Genomic DNA, 11,760 nt, shown 5'->3' on the forward strand with positions numbered 1-11,760 from the left:
CCAATATAAAAATTGCTTCAAAGTGATCCACAAACCAGATCCGAACCAAATTTGGGGAATATTGTCCCATACTGACTTTCCATCTTTTGTGAAATTTTCGTGTACATCAGTCTATTAGTTTTTGAGATACACAAGCAGAAACACAGACCAGATTGCAATATCCTCGCAGGGTAAGGGTAACAAATACTAGGAAAATATGATGGAAAAATCTGAACAAACATAAGAGAATTTCCACTATAACATTTTAATATTTCATAGGAATCAGTCACAAGCTTTTCATTTTGGTATGAAATATGCTGGATTTAATCTGACACTGAACTGTATATAAAAACAATATATTATAAACAACACAAAACTCACTGCTGTTCCTCTATGTACAAATAAAAAGACATTTGGTTCAGGTCAAAACCGGTCAACCAACTGCAAGATGTACTGTTGTTCTGACTCTTTAGTTACAGAATCCTCAGAATCCCCTAAGTTTCCAGCATACTCTATGAAAAAAGAAATTATAAAAACAAACATTTATAACAAGTCAGAATTAAAAATTCTATATAAAATGGAGTTTTCATGTTATAAAAAAAGTTCTTTATATAAGGTATAGTTTGGAAAACATTATATGATGAACTGTAACTTAAAAACTGAACCTTTCAAGGAAGAATGCTCATATTGAAACCAGCTGAGAACTACAGTTTGAACAAACAGGAAGGTCGAGAGTTCAGCAGAGCAATTAATCAAAAGAGGCTGAATATGACAGCATATTGACAATCATTTTGCTGAGAAGACACAGAATTTGCAAGTACTACAGCTAGATAAACAATCTGATAGAAGTGAATCTATCAATAAATTCTAAACCAGAAAGTCAAAGTTTTACCCATATAGTAGAAGTATTGACCAACATACCTCTCATTACATTTCTGATAGTTTTTATGGAGCCTCCTCTTAGGTTCAGCATTTGCAACACTCTCTGTTTGATCTAAAAGTTAAGAGAAGGAAAATAATCAAGAGTAAGTAATATCTGTATTATAGTTAATAAAGTTTTCATGAAATTAGAAACTAGTTATTACAAAACACCAAAAAAATTCATTAATGTATTCTGAATTTTCAATAAAACTATTAACATAATTATTATACAATAATAAAAAGTTTGTGACCATATTCCAACAGTTTTCAATTAAGTTATGACATATTTCTTATAAAATTACAAACAGTTCCTAAAATAAAAAAGTTTTACTAAATATTTCCAAACACACACACAGATATACATAATCTAAATTTATAAAAATACGTAGCCTCTATAAAACTTTAAACAGGAAAAAGTCTACTCACTAAATAACTGAAAAGTTTGTCTTTAGTAAAAAGCTTAGAAACTGATTATACACAGACATATCTACATGTAATTTTTGTTGATACAAACAGGACTGAATTTGACTTTCTAGACCTCACTGTTAATTCTGCAATCAAGATATATATATATATATATATACACACACATACATATCAAAATAAGTATATGAAATGGTTATTGCTAACATTGAATCATTTGATGTATAACATATGTTTGTTATTCTTGTCACTTAAGAACTTCCACCAGTCCATACCTGGATTATGCAAGTTTTCTATAACATTTGGAAAACAGAGTTAGGATTAAAAAGGATATAAAGGTTAGTGTTCTGACTGAAAGTTATTTATTTCTAAAATGTTTCATTCTATACCTTTAGGAGAAATATTCAATTATGCCACATTAAGTCTATAAGATTAAAAGTGGTAAATGTGAAAGAATCAATATCATTAAAAAAAAACAGAAAAGTATAGTATGGTTCATTTGTTCTAATAAAGTTAAAGACTGAAGCTTAAAAATACGGATTTGACTAAAAATTCCTTTAATGAGTTAAACAAGATAAAGATGTAAGAGTCAACTGAAAAACAAAAGCACAATCCAATATTTTCAAACAATAAGAAACTCAGATAATAAATAAATCAAATCAAATCTGAAAAATATTTAATAGACAGTTAACAAATAAAAGCTTGAATTAGTCACAGGAAAAAATAAATCTTTCAAGTTGACCCATTGTAAAGGTTTGTGGTCCGACAAAAGACATTTTTTTTTATTTTTATAAATCAAAGCAGCCCAGATTTAGATTAACAGATAGCAAAGAATGTTTATCAAGGTTTAGGATTACCATTACTTGCTACAAAACTGTTATGCATTGTGTAGTTTTTATACTACATCTCTCAATGTATGCAACTTGACATAAGATGTTAAAAGCTTTATTTTACTTTTTGCATGAAAATATCTAGATCAAAACTTTTGTTTATTTGTAAGTTTTTTTATGCTAACAGTTTCTTTCAGATCTGAACAACTTTCAGCACTGAAACAAACCTCCAGTGTCATTTCAAACACAAATAGCTGCTGAAGTGCTTCATATCATATAATATATTTAGTTGATACACCCATTCAACACATAATGAAGACACACAGGCAAGTCAAGCCTGAATGTTGACCCTTCTAATGTATGTCACTTCCTAGGGGTAAGTTCTGAATGACAATCCCACCATGTCACTCCCTGGGGGCCTTAAGAGTACATGCCAGGTTTGATGACAACCGACAGAGAATTTCAGTAGTTATTAGTACACACATATTAATATTGTTGAGATTGAATTTTTTTGAAACTGAAAACAACATCTTCTAAAAGTTATGAAATAATAGCATAGTGCAAGAAAATTAACACAAAGCTAAAGCAAAAACATAGCTTACAGAAGGAGATCCTGAACTACAAATATCAAGCATAACAAAATCTATCAACTGTAAGGTAAAGAGTCCTCCATCCAATCGACGAAGGTAAAATTCTTCTTCCATTGATGCATCAACTTCTTCATCATTATAACGTATTTCCTTTTTTTAGAAAAAAAAGAAGTTTTGAATAGATGTAATTATTAAATGATTAATAGCTTCAGAAAATTTTATTAACATTCCTACCATTTGGCCACAACAATTCCTATGGGGGCTAATTTAGTATCACAACATATTCTGTTAGGCTAAAGAACAGTTTATAATTAAAATGTTCTGACATGTGAAAAAAAAAGTTTTCAGTATATGATACATAATATATCATGGAACCATGTGCTTTCAGCAAACTGTTAGCAAGCACAGTGGGAAGAAGGTAGACTTTATAAAACATAAAAGTACACAATAGATTATATAACAACTAATAATTTATAGAAAGATAGGAACTGACCATACATAGTTTGGAATGATACATATAAACATGCATGCACATAAGTATGTTAAAAACGAAAAAAATATAACATCAATTATACCATAATGGTAAAGAAATATTACTGAAACACAGTATTTGGTTATTTCAGACTTGTGTTCATCAATAATAGTCATCTTTGTATTTTCTGAAAAAGATATAGCATAAACTCAACTTTTGATGGCATAGGGAAGCAGAAACAGACTTTATCTGTTAATGTTTCCATAGCAAGTGCTCTATAACCTTTGCCTTTTTTCAGTTTGTGCTTCAATTAAGGTTTCTTCATAATAAGTCATTTCAATATACAGAATCATCACTGAATAAGTTTAACAGACAACGTGAGCCTTAGCAATGACCTTTTATGTTAAAAAACATCTCATCAAAACCAAATTTCAAGTAGATTAATCAAAAATCATCATGTATGTCTCATCAGTTGATTTAAAATTTACAGTTGATTAAAACTTACAATTGCACATAAACAAGAATGGAGTGTGAAAAGTATTAAGTAATGTGAAAATTTGAAATAAAGTTAGTTACAATCAGCATATCATCGCTGTGTGAATGAAATTTTTTGTGTAAAGCTACATAAATCAGTACTGCACATAGCCAGCCCTAATTTTGAATTTATAAACTAGAAGAAAGGCAATTAATCAAAAAAATATACTGTCAACTGCATGTCATGGTAATGGGCATTGAATCATGAACCAATGGATACACAGTTAATGTTAACCACTACACCACACCCATCCAAATTAATATAATAAAACATTATACATCTTCATATTGTACAGATTTCAATGATTTTATGTAATTTTATTTTTGCACCAAGCTTCCCTACACAAATTGCTCAAGGTATTAAGCATGCAGTGTTGATTATGTTTATCTTTATGCAATAAAGTTTAGATTGAACTACTTACAGCCTTCTCTTTTTCAATCTGGTTATCAATATAGTGAACCTTCTCCAAATATTTAAAATGCAATTCCATCAGTCTGTCAACCTATTAAAGTAAGAAAATTTACAATCTAATAAACAATTTACTGTTGTGTTGAAGAAAAATAATGTTCCTTTAAATGAAACTTTAACTTGCACTCAAACCAAGTAATAACTTTGTAAGTTCAATGGAACTGAAATATGATAAGATTAATTTTGAATTCACTTTTAATGAAAAAAAACTATACTACATATGTCTAAAGATAACTAAATTATTCTTTAACTAAAAAAGGCTTAAGCTTAAACTAAATATAAATGTTTTCTCAATGAGGTTTTATGTCTAAATACGAAAAATTGGCATATTTTTCTTTACATCATTGACATTCTTTCTATATCTTGACAAAACTGAAAGTTTCCTTTTTTACACAATAAAAGACTAGTGTATCAAATGTTATTTCACAATATGTTTGAACATAATGTTAAATTCAATTTTCAAATGTATATTAGGATAACAGTTTAAAATGTCATTAGAACATCTTTTGAGAAGATATTTTATGGATAAAAAAATCACTTGATCAGTTATTTTTCTCCATGCTACTAAAATCCTAATTAATAGAAAATTGAACAAAAAAAAAGTTTAACACAACAGCAAATGTATATTAGCTATATGGTATTTTTTCTCAGAAATTCTCCTCCAGTTTTTACCTATTATTTTGAAGTTCTAGATCAAAAGACCTTTCATTTATGTCTGACAAAAAAATCACTTCAGATTTGAGCTAATTATAAGTACTACAAAAAAGCAATACCTTCTTGCTGTTACACTGGACACATTTTTTGTCATACAAACCTTTTCATGGTCATTTTCTGTAAATTTGTTAAGTAACCTCTGTCGCTGTGTACCTTTACAATTCTTGAGCATTGATGAAATTATGGAGCAAACATGTTCTGAAAGTTAAAGTAAGAATTTTCAAACATAAGGCTAATGTGGTTCAAACCTTCCATCTTTTACCATAATCAAAAATTTCTATTCACACATAAAAATAATCAAGCATCTTAAAAACTGAAAGAGCATTTTAAATATTCTTTGAGACTATTCATGAACAAACTATATTTTTGTTACAATTAAAAAAACGTTTATTAGTCTTGTATAGTAGAATGGTTGATTTGTAATTGATGAGTAAGTGCTACAAAAAAACAAGTAAACAAATGGTTCTGAAAAAAGCTTCATAAAGCCTTATTTTACAGCATACAGAACTTTTATTCTAAAGTCAATTCATTTAGTAAGAGAAGAACAAATACCTTCATGCTCTTCACCAGAAAGACCTTTTTTTTGTCCTTTTTTAGGGGTCTTCATAAAAAGTGGAAATATAGTTCGAAGCCCCAAGATGTCCACAAACTTATTACAGTTATCTGTTCCCTCTGTATTACTCATGGCATGATCAAGAACTTTTAAGGCTCCATTTCTAGAAAGCTTTTTCTCTCTGTCAAAAACATGACACATTTTAATAAATGACAAGCATCATGATGTATGCATCTTAAAACACAAGCAAACATACTAATTTCATGAACAGTAACAAAAAAACTGACAGAATATTATAAAATAATAGATAAACACCATGGAGAGTATTATAAAATCTTTAACATAAACTTGGTAGGTTCTTATAAAAATCTATATATAAAACTGGAAGTCGTTACATAAAAAAACTACACTAAAGCCTAATAAATAATTAGAAAAACTTACAATAAAACCTAGTGAACAGTTATATAAATACTACACTTGGTATTTTTTTTCCATATTCCTCTTAATTTGTCTATTGTGACCTATTGTTTCTAATAGTTTGTTGGCTCACAGCATTTAAACCATAACTGTATATGGTAATTTATGATATAAAAACCTTCACACAATCTAGAGAATTTTTATAAGAGAAAACTACATATGAAGCTCATAGATTATTTATATACACATATATATACACACACACAAAATAACAACAATGCACAGATTAGATAAAGTAGCATAAAAAAAACCTACACATAAGTCTTATTAATAAAAATGTCTGTGTACAAAGTTATCACTGTTGTTGTTGTAAAATACAAAGATTGTAGGTTATATTAAAATAATTTTGTAACCTTGCCACATCATTACTGTGCAAAGACAGTGGTCATACTTCTTTCCAAACGGGCATCCTTTTTTGCACGTGTCACAAGATTTTACTGAGTTACATTCAACATTTAATTAAAATACTTTATTATCATGGTATATAAAAAAACTTGGCACCAAAATGTAGCTAATAAAAGTTTAATATTATATAAGTTTTAAGTTCTTAATCTTAGAGGGCAATATTAAAAATTAATCCTCAATTTCCCCTAGTAAGAGAATTCTAGGTATCCCCTCTTCTCAATTTATTTACCATCCCTTCAGGAAGTATTAAATTTTAACATAAACTACTTATTATAATATTGTCATCATTCAGGCAAAGCATAATTTTTATAAACTTCAATCTTATTTTGTTACAAAACCAATCAGACCCCTCTTTCCACGCTCACCTGTCACATCCTCTCTTTCCCAAATTGTCAATAGCTCTCTCTGATGTTTAATACTATATTACTTATAACCAACAGAAAACCAAGATTTTAATCTATAAAGTAACATGTTATATTACATAGTTTTCTGTACAAATAATTGTCTGTTTCACTTTCAGTTCAAATTATATTCCCACAGGAAACATATTTACAAGCTTAGTTGAATTTTTAACAGTTCTTGTTGCATAGTCAGAAAGCCAGACAAATTATTATAGTTATAGGATATTGTCTGCATTTTGAGTGTTATTATCCTGTGTTCTTTGGTGCATTATTTAATTAAATAAGAAATAATTTTTTGCAGTAGTATCGTTAGCATAAAAAAATAGGGTTAAACTTCATCATCAACAGCAAAAAAAACAACAACAGAAGACCCAGGTAAGTACTATACTACTTCTTTTTCATGTGTATTCTTTATGCATTATTATAAAATAACTACAATCTAAAAATCAGAAACTTTTCAGGTTAGATAAGGTAAAATAAATAATAGTAATAATAAAAATTTTCCATGCATTATGTAATTTGATAGGATAATGTAAGCTACATGTTTGCCAAGTGATTTATGACTTGTGTGGTGGGAATGTTAGTTAGACACAGTTCAAAGGACAATAAAATAATAAAAGTCAAGTAGAAACAGATATATATTGTTACAAGTTTAAAGCTATTTAGAATAAACAAATGTAGTTCCATGTTATAATTTGAAGTTATTCTACATAGAAAAATGGAGTAATTTAGATTTCTTATTTTGTTATGGTGTTTATGGTCAAATTAAATAATCTCATATAGAGTTAGGGTATAGAAAATAACAGATAAAATAGGAAGTTTTACTGAAAATAAAAGTTTGAAATGTATTTAAGAGGTTTTAGAGATTACACAAGTGAAATTTGAGAATTTTCAGATGAAGAAAAGTATTTTTTAATCTTAACATGAAAATCACTTTGCACTAGGAGCAGTCAACAGTTTGGTTTCACATATTCATGGAGAAAGTTTTAGTGAAAATACTTTATTAAAAATTTAGATTTTTTTGTCAACAAAAAACTTAATGCTTACTGAAAGCTTGCAAAATTTTGTGAAGATACACAAAACATATTAGAAGCTATAGTATGGAAACTACAAAGGTCAATTTGGGGTCAAGAACTCGGCTGAGCCCACTGTGAGAGGGATAAATACAGGTAGACAGTGCAGAACAACAAAAACCTCAATCTTCTGGACCAAAACAAACTTTAGGGCAACTGTATTTCATAAAATTGAAACAAAAGTTACATATACACATGTGCATGTGTGCACACATGCATGCAGACGATGCATTACAGGGTGAATCATAATATGACAGTAATAGCCCCTTTTCCTTTCTTTTCATTTGTCAACCATGTGAGGTGTCCATAAACAAGTGGACATAGTTCATTATGTTTGGAGCTCACATAGAATATTAGGGTACTTGTATTGTGTTATAGCCAATGAGTGCATAATTATGGCTCACTCACTATTCAGAAGGAAAGATACTTACCTAAGCATTAAATTCATTAGCTGCAACCCTTCGCCTTTCAGAAACTTCTCCCTGTTTGGTGCAAACATGAGTGAAGAACAAATACAATCAAACAGGTTTTCCATCATCTCTTGCTCTTCTGCTGTGTTAGGATCATGACGTTTGAAGTACTGTTTAAAGAAAAAGAAACAATTAATCTCAGAACTTTGTATTAAAGTAAATACTAGAATTACAGAGAAGATGTACATAATATTTGTACAGATGCTTTTCCTAATAAACAATTGATTAAACAATAGCTAATTTTCTAATTTTATTACATAAATATCACAATTACAGAGAAAGATGTTAGACGATCATCACATAAATTTTTTGTTCATGGAGTAAATACTTTTAAATAAGCACTTTTATTCAAGAAGTATTGATCAAAGAATGAGGAAGTGTTAAAACCATAATTTTATTAGATAGGTAATGCAATTTAACAGAAAATATTACATAATTTTTAATTAGATATTTTAGATGATGAAAAGTATTGTAATACACACACAAATAACACAAGCAGATCCAAGAGATTAAATTGAATGTTAATCACTGATTATCAAGCTAATGATCTTGATGGTTAAAGAATTATTTCCTTTTAGAAATTTCATAAAGATAACAGTATTAAATAATGTCTTAACAAATCAGTAATTATACTGTTGATTATCAGTTGTTGTTTTTTACCAATGGGCAGTATTCAACTTTTTTTAAGTAAGGAGTTAATAGCAAATCACTGAACCTTACAAATTCAGTAAGAAATGACAAGAGAAAAAACTCTCTGGAAGTAGTTTACCATGGCTACCAAAGTGATAAAAGTGAATTTGGTAAAAATTAACACTGGCATATTTTTTTGAAAAACAATACTATTTCAGCAATGTTAAAAAAAGAGCTTATTCAGCAAAATATCCTAAGGTTTTAGTGAAGCGATAAGCAGAATGAAACCAAGGTAAAATGGGTGCCAACTGTTTTACAAAAGTAGCAAAACTTTATTAAAAATGGATTTCAATACAGAACAAGGATATGTAAATTGACAATGTTTCAGAAGTCTTCCCCTCCTCTTCAGGTGTAAGGAAGTTGGCATTCATTTTCAACTTTGTTTCATCCTGAATACACTGCCTAATTTATCAATTAAAGAACACAAGCAAAATGTTCAAAAGAAAATAGAGAAGTTAAAAGTAACTAGAATTCAAACATATATATATATACACACACACACATAATTCTTTTAATCTTTTACATACATAATTACCATTACGTAGGAGATATGCAACACATAAAAAAAAACTATTGTAACACACAATAATAAAAACTATCTTGCTAGTAAACAGATTAATTGAAACAAAGATCCTTTTCTAGACTTACTGCCAATTGCTGAAGTAAAATATCAATTCCATCTAGTTCTCCTAAGTATTTTCGATTCTCTGCAAAACATTATGAAATAAATTAAGAATAGTTTAAAATTAAACCTACCATACTATAAGAACTTTACTTAATTTATGTGTAAGTAGTCAAGTAATAAAAAAATAATTATATGGCCAGAGGTCCAAACAGTAATGTCTAATTCATAAACTGGATATTACTATTAAATCAGCACATAATGAATAATAATCATAAAACTACTATGTCATATCACTCATGTGCCAACCAAAATTACATTTATTTTTTTATTCCAAAATTTGTCATGTATATCCCAGTTAATTCTGGTATATTGTTATATACAATGCTTTAATAATAGTGAAATGAATAATACTTTACCATCTTGATTCTGAAGCAAAATAGATAAAATTTCACTACAATATAGCTTATTAGCATCAAAGGGCATCTTTGTCTGAAAAAAATAAAACCTTTCAGTGTAATTTTTAAATTAGAAAATACAAAAATCATAAACACCAGCAAAAAACGATAAGTATGCAATACATTAAAACAAGGCTTTGATAAATAGGAACCAACAGACAGAGAAAATGTGCATGTAAAAGTTAATGCACTGAATATATACACTCACTGATAACCAAATTTCATATTGAGTAACTGAATCTTTTATACTTCACTGCACTGGCTTCATGATATAGCTTGTTTATTTGCTTGAATTTCATGCAAAGATACACGAGAGAGCTATCTATGCTTGACGTCCCTAATTTAGCAGTAAAAAACTAGAGGAAAGGCAGCTAGTCAACACCACCCACAGCCAACTCTTAGGCTACTCTTTTACCAATGAATAGTGGGATTGATCCTCACATTATAATGCCTCCACAGCTGAAAGGGTGAGCATGTTTGGTGGGACGAGGATTTGAACTTGCAACCCCCAGATTGCAAGTCGAACTCCCTAACCACCATGATATAGCACACACATGAATTCAAGTTTTCATCAAAGATAAAATTACACTGTTGTCCCTTAATAAAATTAAAAATTGTAAATTTTCACAAATTTCTCATTCTACTTTTAAAATACCATTTATTTTTAAATTTTCCTGACATGTATCTAAGTTTGAAAAAAATTGGGAAAATATTCTCAGTCTGAGAATATATTTGAAAACCTAATATATTATCTGCAGTCAGACATTTCAAGCCTAAATAAGAATATTTATAATTATATGAATAATACACTTTATATATGCAACATTAAGCACATAACTATTTGATTTTCTAGCAAAAAAATTCCCACTTGAATTAACTTTTTACATAAATATATTATACTTTATATTAACAAAGTATTAATGGTCAAGTCAAACTAATTAACTGTAACATATTATATCCTAGCTAACAAAGTGATTCTGCTTCCAACTTATACTTAGGTTAAATTTACCATTAGTAAAGAAAGAATCTAAAATAATTCTAAACAGCTATTAAATAAACAAATTCTCTAATATAAAATTAAGTGAAATATTAATAGTCATTGAAATGAAAAAAAAAAAAGTAATAAACAAATCTCTCATCTTACCTTAAGCCTTTTCAAAAGCCACTGCATAAGTCCTTGTTGAGCAGCTTCAGCACAGATATCTGGTTTGAGCTCTGTAAGGTTTTCGACTATGCCTAATAAAAAAACAACTTATGTCATATACAACACACAGACTACACATTTAACAGTTATATACTATGTTTAATTCACTCACTAAATGTATCACTGCATTACAGCCATAAAGAAACCTTAAAAATATTTATAACAGCTCTTAATGCTATGATTAATCACTACAGATGGTCAGTACAGTTATGAAGAATGTCAAAATAATATTGAGAACTTAAACCTTTTCACTGAAAGTAGAAGACAGGTATAAAGTCTACCACACACAAACATACATACATATCACTCCTCATATTTCTAAACAAAACAAGAATGTTTTAACAAGTGTTAAACCTAAATGATACCATATAAAAATAGTAACTGTGTATTTGTATGATCCCTTACTGTAGGCTGGGTGTTGCCTAGTAGTAAGGTGTGAAGATGCTGATCAGAAGATTCAAGATTTGAGTCACTG

At 28.8% G+C, this 11,760-nt stretch overlaps 1 protein-coding gene across 1 annotated transcript in view; it reads right to left on the minus strand.

Annotated features, from left to right (window-relative positions):
* Positions 1-223: 223 nt before the first annotated feature.
* Positions 224-11,760, minus strand: part of LOC106475154 (beta-catenin-like protein 1) — a 50,857-nt gene continuing 39,320 nt past the window's right edge. The window contains exons 8-17 of the mRNA XM_013935855.2: positions 11,226-11,317; positions 10,043-10,115; positions 9,650-9,708; positions 8,273-8,421; positions 5,485-5,666; positions 5,033-5,130; positions 4,172-4,252; positions 2,756-2,893; positions 901-973; positions 224-491 (exon numbers count right to left, since the gene is read on the minus strand). Coding sequence (XP_013791309.1) covers positions 403-491; positions 901-973; positions 2,756-2,893; positions 4,172-4,252; positions 5,033-5,130; positions 5,485-5,666; positions 8,273-8,421; positions 9,650-9,708; positions 10,043-10,115; positions 11,226-11,317 — 1,034 coding nt within the window. The 3' untranslated portion in view covers positions 224-402. The remainder of the gene's footprint in view (positions 492-900; positions 974-2,755; positions 2,894-4,171; positions 4,253-5,032; positions 5,131-5,484; positions 5,667-8,272; positions 8,422-9,649; positions 9,709-10,042; positions 10,116-11,225; positions 11,318-11,760) is intronic.

Source organism: Limulus polyphemus, unplaced genomic scaffold (assembly GCF_000517525.1).
Source record: "Limulus polyphemus unplaced genomic scaffold, Limulus_polyphemus-2.1.2 Scaffold144, whole genome shotgun sequence".
NCBI lineage: Eukaryota > Metazoa > Arthropoda > Merostomata > Xiphosura > Limulidae > Limulus > Limulus polyphemus.